This window comes from Lepisosteus oculatus, chromosome 5 (assembly GCF_040954835.1).
Source record: "Lepisosteus oculatus isolate fLepOcu1 chromosome 5, fLepOcu1.hap2, whole genome shotgun sequence".
Classification (NCBI taxonomy): domain Eukaryota; kingdom Metazoa; phylum Chordata; class Actinopteri; order Semionotiformes; family Lepisosteidae; genus Lepisosteus; species Lepisosteus oculatus.
The window spans coordinates 36425039-36440847 of NC_090700.1; the positions used below are offsets into that span (position 1 = coordinate 36425039).

The 15809-nt window shown below is 40.9% G+C and overlaps 1 protein-coding gene across 1 annotated transcript; it reads left to right on the forward strand.

Annotated features, from left to right (window-relative positions):
• Window positions 1-3185: 3185 nt before the first annotated feature.
• On the forward strand, window positions 3186-14354 carry LOC102682558 (guanylyl cyclase-activating protein 2). The gene is made up of 4 exons (XM_006628429.3): window positions 3186-3711; window positions 5263-5412; window positions 7312-7426; window positions 8917-14354. Exons 1-4 carry the CDS (start codon window positions 3511-3513, stop codon window positions 9042-9044), a joined length of 594 nt encoding a protein of 197 aa, XP_006628492.1. The 5' UTR covers window positions 3186-3510; the 3' UTR covers window positions 9045-14354.
• Window positions 14355-15809: the final 1455 nt, after the last annotated feature.

A 15809-nucleotide genomic window follows, 5' to 3' on the forward strand; every position in this document is an offset into this window, starting at 1 on the left:
CTTAAATGATTGTTCTACTGTATATGTACAGTATGTACCACGGTATATAGAATAGATGTAAGTCAGCCGTAAGATAGACTGCCCGTCCCATCCAGGACGAGAGTATATACTTCAGGCCCTGGTTTTCCTCCTGTGCGTCCTTATAAGGCTTCAAGTCATTGCTGCCCAAACAAGTATTTTGAATAGATCTTCCAGTGTGGTAAAGAGGAAACATTTTTTTTCTCTTTTGAGACACTTTTTTCTTACTTCCCTACATTGGGTATTTCCCTTGTGCCAAAACTCTTCCCTGGTACAAAGACCAAGTTACGGTCTGTCAGAGCTTCAGCTGTTATGAGATATAATTCTAAGTGCACTTCAAGTCTGGAATTTTTCTTTAAAACAAAGGATTACATTTTTCAAAAGATCTTTTGTTTTTTTCTCTTGGTTTCCTAGCACTGGTGTGCCTTAATTCGGGTTCTGCGGCTGCTGCACTTTACGTTCGATGTTTTAAGAATGGTTTTGTATTTCACTATGAACAGTGTGGGGCACTTATTGTTGTTTCACCAAGGAAACAGAGGCCTCTGTCATTAAATGTTCTTTGTGTTTTATTTGAATAGATTTTATATTTGATGATGGAGAGCAAAGTCCAAGCTTTCAGTATCATGAAAGCCACAAAACTAGAATGCACATATGTGACTGAATCGAATAGGTTTTTTTTAAATCTTGTAAACTTTGGATGCAATCCTTCATTTTCTTTTTCAGTCACATGTTTTGGGCACAGCAGTTTAACCACATTTATCCAGTATTATCCCCTAGACTGAATGATGAAGATTACCTACTTGCTATTTGTGAAAATGAAGCCAGTTTGCCAGTTTGACAAGATGCCCTAAAGAACAAAGCGGTGTGCTTCAGACTAGGCCAGAGACACCTACTGTAGCTGCCCCTGCCACTTGTGCACAGACACTTGGGGAAACAATGCTCACAGGTGGCCAATGGCTTAGCCTCAACTCACAGCAGTGATGTCTGGGTCAAAGGCGCTTGGCCTGAACCTAACAGAAAGCTCCATATTTGTGATATTTACGTTCAGAAGCCTCACCCATCCAAATCTGGATGATACAAGTCACTCATGGCAGTATTTTGTTTGTTTTTAAGCTTGGTGAGTCATGTCAATATCCTAGAAATGTGTTCTTGAAACTCCAGTGAGAAAACGCTTGCTTTGGGCTGCGTTTGTTTAGCCAAACAAAAAGCCTTTGAATAAACAGAGCTAATGAGTAATGGTTGCAAGCCTCCACTGTTTGTCCATAAGCAACAAGCACAACAACACCAGGTCTACAGTGTTTGCCTGTCTCATATCACCTGTGTGTTTGCCACACATGCTTTCTCCTCTGGGTTTAAGCTGACATTATTTATAATAAAATCCGACTATATATAGAAATCCACTGGGAGATTAAAGACTGAGAAGGATTATAACTATATGATTCAGCGGATTTGGGATACAAAGAGAAGGTTGCAGGTGCCTCTATTTACTGTCCTGGAGTTCTACACTGTCCAGAATTCACTGACATGTACTGTGCTTAAAAAGTTATTTTAGTGATATAGCTTCACTGACTGGCTTCTCTGTGCTTTTGTGACAGTCTCTCGCTGGCTTTTAGCAGGATGTGCTGTTGATGCCAATCATTCTGATAACAACTCATGTCTGTTCCTGTTTTACATGTTTAGTTTCATTCAGGTGGACATCCATGTCATTACTGTAAAACAACGAGAATTGGTTGAATAAATAAATCAGCAAATGTAAACAATAAATTTAACCCTCAATTGGTTAAATAAATAAATCAAGAAATCGATCATCTGATTTATTTTGATGTCTTTCACCGGCTGTTTTCCATTGACATTTTTTATTTAAAGCACAATGTTTCCCAAAAAGTAATGCGATGTGAAATATTTTATCTTTGAGGAAAATGCTTACTTAAATCCACCACACTTATACTATGATATAGCCTGTATTTTCATAGTGAAAGATAAACTGATGGTGACTGCTGCAGAAGTAAACCATGGTGCACATACTCTGACCAACAGGCAGACTCATGAAAAACATGAGCTTTCTAACTTAGCAGCCTGACAGCAAGTGCAGAAGCTATGAAAAATCCCCCTCTGGAAATATTTTAGCAGAAACAGAGCAGCATATATTGCCCAAACAACTAAATATTAAGGAAGTCACAGAATGAATTATGACAGATTAATTACATGGGATTTCACCATGTTGGAACTGTTTTCAGGTGAGATCGGCTTTGGAGGAGATTGATGGCAAACTGGCCCAATGGTTAAGGTAGCAACTTTTGGGTCCAGGATGGGACCTGAACGCTGAACCTCCTTGTAGTCTGACCAACAGACAAGATGTAAGATATAGTATTTCAAAGTCAAAACAGTTTACTGAGGTGCAATGACTCCCTGTCCACCAGAGTGAAGCATAAAAGTGTGACTAGTGATGGTGATAATCTGGAGAGTTTCAGCTCTACACAATGAAATTGTGCTCCCCAGGAAATAAACTGGTTCTGAGTTTTCTGTTGAACATTTCAACAAAGGGAGGAGATCCTAATCCGGTTCCTTAGATGTTATTTTTTTCTGATCACATGACGCAACACACTGCAGCAGCCTTTCTCCGTAGCACCCTACCTTCTCCTGTAACACCACTTGCATCTCATTCTTGGAAGTCATGTGTCCCTGCACCTCTGAATCTCCTGTTGCTCTGTTTCTGCTGCACTAGCGGGTGTATTAAATACATTGGTCATATTGTTAAGCTCAGAGACCCAATCAGAACAAATCTGTGGTGTAGGCCACTGTGTCTCACTTGGTGATGCGCAGACTTCCAGGAACAAAGAAAGAGCAAAGACTAAGTAGACAAGTCACATTAAAACTATAGTGGGATTTGTGCCGTCCCTGTCAAAGAAAATTCCTTCCCACCTCTTACTGTCACTGCAGAGGAGGGCAAAGGACTCTTTAGTGCCATCAATCCCAGTGATCTATTTGGTTTGGCATTAGAAGACACCAGGAATAGGGCTGAAAGGGCAAGTCTTCTATGCAAGGTCTCTGTGATGCATTAGAGGGAATTTCCTATTGAACGTACTGCCTGCTAATTGACTTTGACAGGAGCTGACGCTTCAAATCCCTGGAGCGATCTTAGACAAAACCGATGCCAGGGGCTGGCCGCAGTGCAAGCATTCTAGAGCTGGAGGCAGGACACTCCATTTCAGTTGCTTGTCTTCCGCCCTCCTCACAAATTAAGCACAAAAAAAAAACTGCCACCACATATTATTGACTTAAAAAACCAAAATCAAACAGCCATCAAAACTTCAAATAAAACCCAGTATTGTAGGAGGTGAAGACAAGGAGGCAGATTCTCTTTTCCTTTGCCCGTCAGTCCTGTGGGGGAAGCAATGTCAAGTGAGGAGTAGCTGATTGCGTACGGACAGGGAACAGAAGACAGCAGAGAGCAGGTAAGGGCCTGAGACACAGAGACACAGTCTCAGGACCATGGGACAGCAGCTGAGCGAAGAGAACGACAAGGTGGAGATCGACGTGGCGGAGCTGCAGGAGTGGTACAAGAAGTTTGTGGTGGAATGCCCCAGCGGCACGCTCTTCATGCACGAGTTCAAGGGATTCTTTGGGGTGACAGACAACCAGGAAGCATCAGAATACATCGAGAACATGTTCCGGGCTTTCGACAAGAACGGGGTAAGAAACAGTGGCCATTCCTTCACATAAACCACTTGACCCCTCTGCTGTTCTTTCATGGAGAGTAATTCAATTTGTGGGGATATTATGCATTATAGCAGTGTAAAAAGAAGGCAGCAATGATTATATCACTCATAAAATGCATGTTTGCTTGATTATTTTGTATTAAAAATTAAATAGCTTATATATGACTGTATATATTACTGATGATTGTATAAACATGTGTTGAGATGGTAGCTGGGCATTGATTGAGTTTATTTAGAAAATAAGTACTGCTTGACTATGCAAATATTTCATTTATTGTGCTTAATAATAGATAAGATTAATTTTTTTAATATATGATAAAATTCCTTTGAACTGAAAAGGAGCATCAACAGAATCCATATAATGAAACAAAGACAATTGAACAGAAGCTCTAACCAACAATGTGCCATCCAAGGTCCCAGTGCTCAGTGCTATCATGACTTAATATTTTGTTCTCAATTTATTCCCTTTGGATATTCTAGGAAACTGCATAAGTTACTAGTAACTAATCAAAAAACTCCCTGACAACGGTCTGAGTGCTTTCACTTATTTAAAAGCAGACAAGTAGAACAGGGTATCTTTGAGACATTTTAATCATCCAGTTTAATATCACAATTACTTGGAAATCAGACATAAAACATTTTACTTCCAGTGTAGTGTAATCTCCTGGCAAGTGGTTGTCTATATGTGCACAAGATAAAATCTAAACTTTGTCATCTGACCAGAAAAGTAGCAACTTTTTATTTCCTTTGTACAGGCAGCATAACTTTGGCATAAAGTTGCAATGAGCCTTGATCCCCTGTGTTTTAACTGAGTTCATGGACAAAAAAAATGAACATCTTTTGCAAGGATTGATCAGTGTTTAGGGCTTATAGTGGCATAGAGGTTTGCTCCCACAGTCCAAAAACATACTGGTAGGATAATCGGAATCTGAGAAAACTGGCCTAGTTGTGTGTGTGTCTGTGTTTGTGTCTGTGTGTGTCCTGCTAGGGACTGGAATCCTGTCCAGGATGAACCCTGCCTTGTGCCAGTTACTTGCTGGGATAGACTCCTGCTCCCCCTTAACCCCAGATTGGAAGTACAAAAACGCTTTGGACTAGAATGGGCAACTCAGCGATGCCAAATAAAACTCCCAGTATGTCTCTAGGAGGCGGCTGGACACCCGAGTACCTGCAATGTGCAAGAATGTGAAACCTCCGCACAGAAAGCCCAGACAGCCCAGCCCATAACGAAATCAGGGACCCGAGAGCTGAGAGTCAGCAGCGTTGACCATCATGCGACTGCTCAAGAACCCCCACACACTTCATGAACAATTTAGTGAATAATCTGGTTTCGGATTCAGGACACCAGTGCTTGAACCTGCAATCATACATATTCTGTAAGTGGAGGTAGTGGATCGAGAGCTGCTGGGAGTCTTTTAAAAAAAATGTAATCAAACCCCCCTGTTGATATGCTGTAACTACAGTACCTTAGGACTTCAGTCTGGGTGCTCATGTTTCATTTGTTCATTTCTTCTTCACTGACCAGGACAACACGATTGACTTCCTGGAATATGTGGCGGCATTAAACCTGGTTCTGCGCGGCAAGCTGGAGCACAAACTGAAATGGACCTTTAAAATGTACGACAAAGACGGGAACGGCTGCATCGACAAGACCGAGCTCCTCGAAATCGTGGAGGTGAGCGGAAATATTCAGACTCTTCAAAAAAAAAAACAGTGCAAAGAATTCTCCTAAAGGCTTTTAGAAAGACAGTTCACAGCATGAGCATTAACAGACTGTGTGCAACCGGGACACCTCCCCTGAATAACGTCCTTGATTGGGCTGTCTGATGGAGTGTGCTACAGTAAGAAAGAAATTGTGAAGTCCATGCTCAAGCCTCAGGGCTAATCTGTCCAACCAGTCTGTCCTGGTTTCTGTAGCATTGGGTAAATTTAGAGTTCCTGATTCCCCTTGGGTATGTCCCTGGCTCATTTCTGGCTTACCCAAATAATACCCAGTAATAATGATATCCACTTCTGGAGCACGCTGGGCATACCTCTCTCAAGGGTATAGCAGCTGGCACACAGTGGGGACACATTATTTTCCCATCACAGTCCAGGTTCCTAACCATCACCGTGCAAACCCCCTGTTCATACAGAGAAGTTTTCAAAGATGTAACAGTGTTTGTCAGCCTTAATCCCTACTGGAAGAATTCTAGAAACAAACAAGCATTATGTTACCATTGGAGACCATAGTCCTTACTCAAAGCACTCTCAATATCAGAGCTCTTCAACAGTTCCTCTACATGAATGTATTAAACTAAATTACCACTGTTTCCAAGGGGAGGGAAGGGTGGTTCTTAGGGGTATAGTGCTAATTAAGTGCCTTTAGGTATTTCCTCTCAAGTAACAAGACCGTTTCAGCCTCAGCTCAATAGCTGTATTGCTCCAGACAGTGCTACAAGGTCACCTTAAGCAGGTAAACCAATTGAGAGCTAAAGACTTAGTGGCAACGAGAGCTCAGGATGATGGTAGAAACTGAAATCGCAGTGTCTCTGTAAAAGCTGCATCAATGAGTCACAACATCTGGGGATGAGGCATCTAGTGTCTGTCCTTCCAAAGGCCAAAAGCCAAAGGTCCATTTCTGAAGAGATCAGATATCTGTGAGGTGGTGTGTTCTCTCTCTTTACTCCTTGCGCTGTCTGCCAACCTGAGAAAAAGTCCATTAGCATGTTCTTCCACCCTGGCATGCATCCCCTTGTTCCTTTACCAGCAGGCAGTCACCCAAGCTAGGCTGGGTCTGTATTAGCGCACTAAGCAGGGACAGAAATAGACAGGGGGCACATGAAGAAGACACATGATTTCTTCAGACTGTGTGTGTAGTTTTTGAGGAAACATTATGAAAATAATAAAATAATTTGGGGCTTTCTGAAATACACTTTCAGTTATCAAGACATTGTGATTTTTAAAATTTCCAAAGGAGATAATTAGGAGCAGTATGAGCTATTTAAGAAGTCTAGCCTCAAGACATGAAATACAGAGTTTTTTTAGACTTTTGTTTGTTTTTCTCCTTGCTGTTTAAGAAACAAGCAGGCCACCTGTTGTAACTCTATGGAGGTGAAAGATTTGTTACATAAACTGAGCAGACCTCTGAGGAATCTCATTATATCTTTTTTCTGATATGTCATCATATTTTTATACTAACACAGAAGGTTATTCCTTGTTTTCCTTAAAGCAGAAAAGAATTAATTTTTGTGGAAACAGACTATACTCACCAGAGAGTCATTGTAATAATATTTTTCCGAACTTCTCAAACTGCGCCCCTATGTTTTGCATCCTTTAAAAACATAATAGTAACATGAAGCTTAGAAATCTGATGTCATGCACATACAGTATATTCATTTCATCAAATGTTTTTATGATTTTATTTGCTTAAAGGACAATGTCTTTGTTGTTGTCAGACAACAATATATTCCAAGTCAGAAATGTTACAAGATGATATAGTAATCCGTTACGACCTACACATTTCGAGCTCTAAAGCACTATGCTGGTACAGTATGTTATGTCTTGTACTGTGAAGGTCTATGTTGTTTTTCAGTCCATATACCGGCTGAAGAAGGCATGCCATGGGGACACAGATGAGACATGTCACCTCCTCACTCCAGATCAAGTTGTGGACAGGATATTCCAGCTGGTCGATGAGAATGGCGATGGTAAGCATTTTATAGAACTTGTAACGACAAATCAGGAGGGTTGACAACAACCAACAACAACCAACAACCACAGACTCAGCTGTCAGTAATAAGCAATCACTCCTGATATAATTTCCTCTACTAAACCACTACAAATAGGGGATCCCCTTCCCACCCTCGTATACATCTTTTTGCATTCCACCTCCACACCATCTCCACCTCAGCCCTTTGGTCACTCCTCACTCTGCATGGGGGTCCCAGCCTCCTTGCCCTCAGCCAAATGGGGTAAGCCAAATTTTCACTAAACACATCATAATCCTTCCAGTACACTTATTTCTTGGTGTTGTTATTCTCGGTCAACTGATTATGCCTACTGATTACAGGCACTTCTGCATGTCGCCTGAATAGCTAAGTCGATGCACTAAATTAACCCAACACTCAGCTCAAACGGATTCAATCAAATGTTTTAATCATAGATATCAAACAAAATCCTGAAAAATTAGTGAACAAAAGTATGGATCAGTCCATCCCAAAATGGTTTCAGTGAAAGACATTAAAAAGTTGGTATCATATACAGTATGACCCCCCCGGCACATTAACATTAATGCAGTCCTGGCAGCCATGGTACCTGCTGGACAGATGCCTTTGAGAGGTTCCTCCTCACTTCCTGTGCAGCTACAGATGATCAGCAAAAGCTGGCCTCTTGCAGTTGTCACCCATGTCTCTAGTGAGTTGGTCCCACAGGTCATGAGAAAAGGCTGACCATAGCAAAACTGCAAGATTGTTTTCAGTTGCCATTGTAATCCTGGCACTTTATTTCTCTCACTGTCATACTGGAAACACGGCACTCCTAGATTGGCTTATAGCAATGAAAAAATTGCCCAAGTTCTTTGCCAAGGTGTTGTTGATCAGTAAACACAATTTTCTCAAAGTTGTGGCTCTGTAGAGTTGTGTGGTTTTGCATCATCATGATGGAAACACAGCAAGATCTAGTTTCTCTTACATGAAAGGAAAAGCTTTTGGTTGAAGAGCTGTGAAGCTGCCTTCATTCTGCACCAAATATGTCCTTAAAAGAGATTCCTTCTCCCTCCTCACTCTTCCAGGCCAGCACTTGCTCTATTTAGCCTACACAAAAAGAATAACCTAAAAGATAGTGCAGATAATTACAGTAAATGCCCCGTATGTGAAATGTTAAAGTATATTATATAGTATAAATATAATAATCTAATCTTTAATTGTACATGTTTAATGAGGAACAATAAATGATGTAACTGATGCAATAGAAATGGTCAAAATTAGTATCAAAATTAATAAGTAATAAAATACATCTTGAACAGAACAGGCCTGGTTATTAAAAACATTGCCAGCAGTGTAAAATAAAGTGGGACAGTTAGCATTTCCACCCACATTTCCTCGCTGAGAGCGTTAAACCGTTCCAGCGAGGCAGGGAGAGTTTGCAGCACGTGGCTGCCCTGCCCCTCGAGGTGTTAACAGGGCCCTGGTCTCCGCAGGCCAGCTGTCTCTGGATGAGTTCATCGATGGGGCGCGGAGAGACAAGTGGGTGATGAAGATGCTGCAGATGGACGTCAATCCCGGCTGCTGGATCAGCGAGCAGCGCAGGAAGAGTGCCCTGTTCTAGCGTGGCGCAGGCGCTCCAAAACAGGATCTCTCCCGCGATTCAGAGACCTCTCAGCCATCACTCCTAAACCTTACGGTCTTCCACTCTTTTTTCCGTTTTCCTTTTTTGTAAAAAGAGGTTTCGGCTGCACTACTCTGCTCTGATGGAGGCGTTCTGTGTAGAAGAGCTTGAAAGGCTCGAAAGGTTTTCTAGTCGATATGAGTTATGTCTTTGTGTGGTATCCTCCTGTCCCTGTATTGGGAATTCCTGTGATGTGAAATGGAGTTCCAAGAGAGGAGTGATAGACATGGAGGGACAACCTAGTTCATGCATCTCTTGGCACCAAATGGAAAAAACCCTATTTTCCACTGGATTGGGCTGCTGCACAATCCCTACATGCATCTGAACATTCTAGAATGCAAGCCAACAAACTGGGCATCATTGTCACCAGCAAACAGCATCGTTTCAAACCTTATAGTCCGCTGACACTATTAATCCGGAATGCTTTAGGAGCATCTTCCTAGGCTGTAATTCATTCTTATGTAAGAAACAATGGGTCAAAGTGCTTTTTTCCTGATGTTCTTAAGGTCTTAGGAGATTGGATGAGAGCAGCTACTGCCCACACTGTTCTCAGTGAAGGAAAGCACTCAACAGCTCATTACAGGATTACAAGGCTCTTAAAACTTCACTTACAGGCTTGTAACATCTGAGTGCTCTAAGTTGATGCCTCTGCACTCTCAGCTCTGTGAGGGGATACCTCCTTATCAAGGCCTGAGGGAGCCTTTTTATTCCAAATTTTAAAAAATCATTTTGTCCAGATTTCATTCATTGATCGCCACGTATATATCTCTCTCCAGCACAAATTAGGATTTAAATGTTTTAAACTGTTAACCCAACCTACATCAAACACACTCAGATGCTTAGGGAGCTCTCGGTACTGCAAATGGTGTTTATAACAAATCCTAATCTCATAACTTCCGCTCTCCTACACATATACTGTAAGTTTCGCACCCGGGTCTTCACTTATATACCTATCACCCAATCCACACTTTTGCTGCAGCTCCCTATCTCTTTCCTCACAAAATTTAGGAGGGGAGTGTGGGCAGGCCCATCCTCACAGATAGGCTGCTATTCCCTCTGCTAGTTGAATCACGCAAAATACTCTCTACATTTGCTCTCTAAATTTCACTTTATAGGCCGTTTCCCAATATGCACACTTGCGGTCTTATTCCCTTCATGTGCGTGTTACTGAAGTCCGAATCGGAAAGGACTTCGCTGAAGGGAATTACCCCTAATTCCTCACAGAATCATGTTCTATAGCGAAGAGATGTTGCCAAGGAGAATAATATATTCAGGTGGCAGTAGATTTAACTTTTTTTCAGTTTTAAAACGTGTAATATTTTTATGTAAAAACAGAATTTCATTGGACTAATTTAGATTGATACTGTATGTATTCTAGGTACAAAGTTTTGACATAAAGCTTTTATTTAATTTCCCCATTTCGACCGACAAATACTCGTTTGCCTGAGGGGTATTTTGCACTAGGAATGACGAAGTATTTAATACTATAAAGCTCTGAGGTATTGCAAAGTTTACCTTATTTCGTTTACTTTAAATTGACGTGAATGAACGCATTATGTTGCTCGTACTGTATTGTCATTTTTATACTGGGACAGACGAGATGAAATGTACTGTCTTTGGTAGTACAAAGCTGTGAATAAACAGCGGTATTGCAAAGTTGTTCCTAGATAACTTCACCTGTTTTGATTCAAGCCTGCTCAATATGAATGAACAAGACCTGTCACTACTTCTGTGCAGGTTTAGACAAGACCAAATTTAATTTCATCAAACTCCAAGTGGAGAAGGAAATATTATTTTAGAAAAATATCTACAATATCTAAAAAAACATGCACTTAGCCACTGGAAAACAAGCATCAACAACAGGAAAACATTTTTACTCTGAGTTGCGTAACCAACACTTTTATAATGCTACACCCTTGAATGATCATGAACTTTAAATCCCAACTTCAGTGGAGTAGGACTTAGGGTTTTGGGCTACAGCTGGGACAAGACCACTCTCTGCTCTCTATATTTTTTCCCTTTATCGCATTCTTTGGAACCGAACTGAACTACTGAAAAGCAAGACAGACCAAGTGCTTGTAGAAATGCTACTGTACCAGGACAGTGTTAGAGTTGCTAAGCAAAGCCACTAGTCCTGACAACTAGTTACAACTGATAGCCAATCTTCTGACAACAAGTTTCTGTCTGAAACAGAGATGCTTTGATGTGGTTGTTTTTCCTCTCTGTCTCTCTCCGATGGTAGTGTTCTTAGAAATCCCAGTTGTGTGATGGCCTGTCAGATTTTTCTCTCCACCTTTTGTTTGTCTTTGCATGCTTCGTGACTTGTTGCCACTTTACTGTATGTAAACCTTTTCAGTGAGATTTGCTTTCTCTCTACCAAAGGATCTCCTTGAAAACACCAGAGGAGCAGGGATGTCTGATTCAGCAATCAGTGCTGCTAAAGCATACTGCTAAATCTGTGCTTAAACTGCTGAATAAGCACTATAATGTCTTCCTGTCAGAATTTCAGTTGCACCCCCTCATCTCTACACTCATTTAGGTACAACCCCTATGACCCGCAGACAGAATTCATTTAACGAATGTAATGAACTTGGGATAGGGAAGGGGGAGGTTGTGAAACCCCCCAAAAGTTTCACACCCCTGTCCTGACATACACGTGGCCTTTTTGTTTTGTGAAACAGTCTCTGCAGTCCATACAGCTTGAAATCTTCTCAGTCAGCTCAGGTTTGCTTTCAAAGCCCATTTCTAACATCATGCTTTCAGTCTTGGTTTGTTCTCATCATTTGTGCATTATTAAACATTTCCTAGCCTGTGACCCAGCTCAGAACCTAACAAACCATGTTGCTTTTATTCAAAACCATGCTCCTGAAAGGAACGTCCTTCTAGATGTTCAGGAAAAGGTGGTCAGAATTATGAGAACATTTTGGGTGGGTTTCATGAAAATACAATTAGATAACATCAATAAAACAGGAGACTAGAGACAGCCAATGATACCAGCGCTCACTGGTTTTGGCTACTTATGGTTTTTCCATTGTCTGGGAAACACAGTGTCCTATTCAGGCAGTGCTATATTCTCACTATGCTGCAGTGAATGGATGTGAAGATTGTACATACTTATCTGGATTTAGCACATTTTTAGGCAATACAGAAAAAAACTTTGTGCTTTTAATCACTGAGACAGAAACACATAAGCAAGACCAATAAGCAAAAGCTGCTATAAACTTTGTATATATGATTGCAATAGATTTTCCACTTTCTGGACAAAAAGGTAATCCTGCTTGAATGTCTAGGATTTGTTGAATTAATGCTGTATCAGTTTAGACCAACACTGAAACCTGGTTTAAAAAAGGAGCTTCAGTGCAGATTACTGTATGTTGACTGGACAGCATTTTGTACTGTATGTATGACTGTAAATAAAGAATGTTTTATTTATAAAAGCCAAGACTGTGATGTTCTTTTAGGAAAATGCTGTGCTATAAGAGGCAGGAAAGTGCAAAGCTAATTACACTCTCTCAAAAGGCCTCAACCCTATGTGCCTGCTGCTTGATATACCTAATAATCATATACTGTGGTATATTTGTAAGGTATTTTCAGGTTTCCCATGTAAACTCTAAACTATCCATTCATGATGCTGTGACAAAGGATCCCACAGACAATTTCTCTACTCTCTAGGAATTTCCATTTAATTGGTAGTACTTATTTTACAAAAGCAATGTTTTGAATAACTAAATTCCTCTTTATTTCAGGTTTTCAGATTTTTATTATTCTTCGGAAGTCATTACAAAGTCTTAACATAGGTATAGCAAACTATTGTCAAAATGACAACCACAGAGGAGAGCAGCATCTGGTCACATAGCCTCATGCAGGGCCTGATGCAGACCGTCACTGAGCATTTCTTTTATTTCCACAGTGGATTCAAAGCAGTGCTTGTACTTTCACTTTGTGGAAAACACACCCTGTCCTGGTGAAGCTTTTAGTGTTGCCCACAGAGGCCCAAAACATTGCTAACTATGATTCTTGACACTGGAGAGCTGAATCAGTGTCTGTTGGCTGCAAAGAAACGACATGAAAATGCTGAAAATCCATGCTGAATCCCATGCTGAAATCCCAATCCCATGCTGAAAAGTAGAAAGTAAAAACACAAAAAACGTGTCAATTTGAACTTCTATTTTTTTTTGCATATTTTGGTAAGTGAGTGTACAATAGCTTCCAAGTATAAAGAAACCCTTTCAGGTCTGGTTCAGGTTTCATTGCATATCTGCCCTTTGCACACTTTTGTGGTTCCAAATCTCACTTTAAAGCTATGGTGGTGAAGGTATTTGTGGTGCACTAATAGTGAGGGTTAATACACCCGGACTACTGGAGTCTTGAGGATTGTAATCCACAGATCACCTAGCCTGAGTATTGACATCATTCCTGATGGGAAAAGTCTATTCTTGACTCACTGGTTCCACGTCAATTGGATTTCCATGAGCCAATTTGCTGTACTCCTGCATTAAGTCTGGCTCTTAAGATCATGAGGCTCTAACAGGAATGTTGTCTGATCACAGAGGCAATAGGTCTTGTTATTTCCACAGCCCATTGGCAAGAATTTCTGGGTCATGCCACACAAGTCTTATGGGTAATAGATATTTTTTAAACAATGAGAGTGACAATGGAATGATCCTTCAGGGGAATTATTCAGACTAGGAGTCTAGAACCTAGCATTCCACTTTTATTGTTCGCATTCTTCATTAGCTTACCATCTTGATCAGCCAGACTTCACCACTTTTTTGATTGACAGGAAAAACAAACACCTTTTGCCTTTTTTGAAAACTTGTAGATCAACGTAGGCTGTAGACATTCAGGTCTAGTGTAAAAAAAAATATTTATGGTGAAATATTCACTTGCAACTTAAAACATTAGAAAGGAGTTAATAAAGAGGAGTCCTTTTAGCCTACGTCACTCATTATCTGCAATCACATGATCAGTGCTGGCCAATCAACATAACCTGCTTGTCTTTGAGAGGAAACTAGAGCACCTGCAGAAAACACACACAAACAGGGAAAACATACTGTAAACACTCTAAAAAGACGGCAACTCAGTCTGGAAGTCTGGAAACTCAAGACCCAAAAGCTGTGAGTCAGGGATGCTAATTACTATGCCATACTAATTTCATCTCCTCCGTCAAGAAGCACAGAGGAGGAAGGCCAGGAGATCCTCTGAGAGATGTGAAGTGAATTACTGTACAATTGGAAGTCTTCTAATTATCTTACCTACAATTATTAGATTTTACATTTTTTTTATCTAGGCCACTGAACATGTACCATCATCAAACAATGGTAATTGACTTCAGTTAATTGACTGTATTTTATGCCATGTCTACAGTCAATGTAAGTTTATGAATCACAGCTAGATTAAACACATAGATTCTTCCAACAAATAAATTAAACATAAATTGCAGCTGATGTGATATTAACCACAGATCTGGAAATTTATGAAATAGAACCAAATCCCAAATTATTATTGTTTGACATTATTACAGTTATACGTGATTAGGAATGTCTCTAAGAGTTTACATAAAGTGTGCGACTCCTGGCAGTGTAAATGCTTCCAGCATCAAAACAGAGGGGATGTTTGCTGAGAAGTTTACCTTGGTGTAGCTATTTAATTAATTTGTGGGTAGATGATTGTCAGGGAGCAGTCCAGATACACACCATATAAGATTATATTAAGACCACAGAGAGGGAAGAGAGAAGAAGGACAAGAGGCGAGGGAAAGGATAGTAAGGAAGGTCAGACCAGAAAAGAGAGGAGTCAGGAGAAGTTGGAACATGAAGCTTGCACTGGGTGAGAGCCCCTACTTCATGATCACCCAAACAATACCTGATTGGAGCTCAGTATTTGAACCCTGCTAGAGAGTGCTTGCTATTCTGTGTTTTTAGGGAATGTGGGCCTCCTGGGTAAAAGATACCTCAGTTAGAAACATCTTTTTCTGCTTGTAGGTGAATTTTTAGAATAGGGAGATAGGCTCCCATTTATTTTGTGGCATCCGGATTTGCAGAGAAAGAGATTTAACTGAAGGTTGAGTTGCATTTATTAAGAAGGCAGCTTATCTCTTATTGTGGCCTCTGTGGACCTTATTTAAGAGTTAAATGTTTAGCAGCCATATCTCCCTGCAACTCCCAACTGGCAACCCACTAAAGCTAAGCAGGTGTGAGCCTGGTCAGTACCTGGATGGAGACCTCCTGGGAAAGCTAATTTGTTGCTGGAAGAGGTGTTAGTGGGGCCAGCAGGGGGTGCTCATCCTGCAGCCTATGTGGGTCCTAATGCCCCAGTATAGTGATGGGGACACTATACTGTAAAAAGGCGCTGACCTTCGGATGAGATGTAAACCCAATGTCCTGACTCTCTGTGGTAATTAAAAATCCCAGGGTGTTTCTCTAAAAGAGTAGGGGTGTAACCCCAGCATCCTGGCCAAATTTCCCATTGGCCCTTACCAATCATGGCCTCCTAATAATCACCCTCTATGAATTGGCTTCATTTCTCTGTTCTCCTCCCCACTGATACCTGATGTGCAGTGAGCATTCTGGCACACTATGGCTGCCATCGCTTCATCCAGATGGATGCTGCACATTGGTGGTGGTGGAGGGGAGTCCCCATTACCTGTAAAGCGCTTTGAGTGGAGTGTCCAGAAAACTGCTATATAAGTGTAAGCAATTATAAT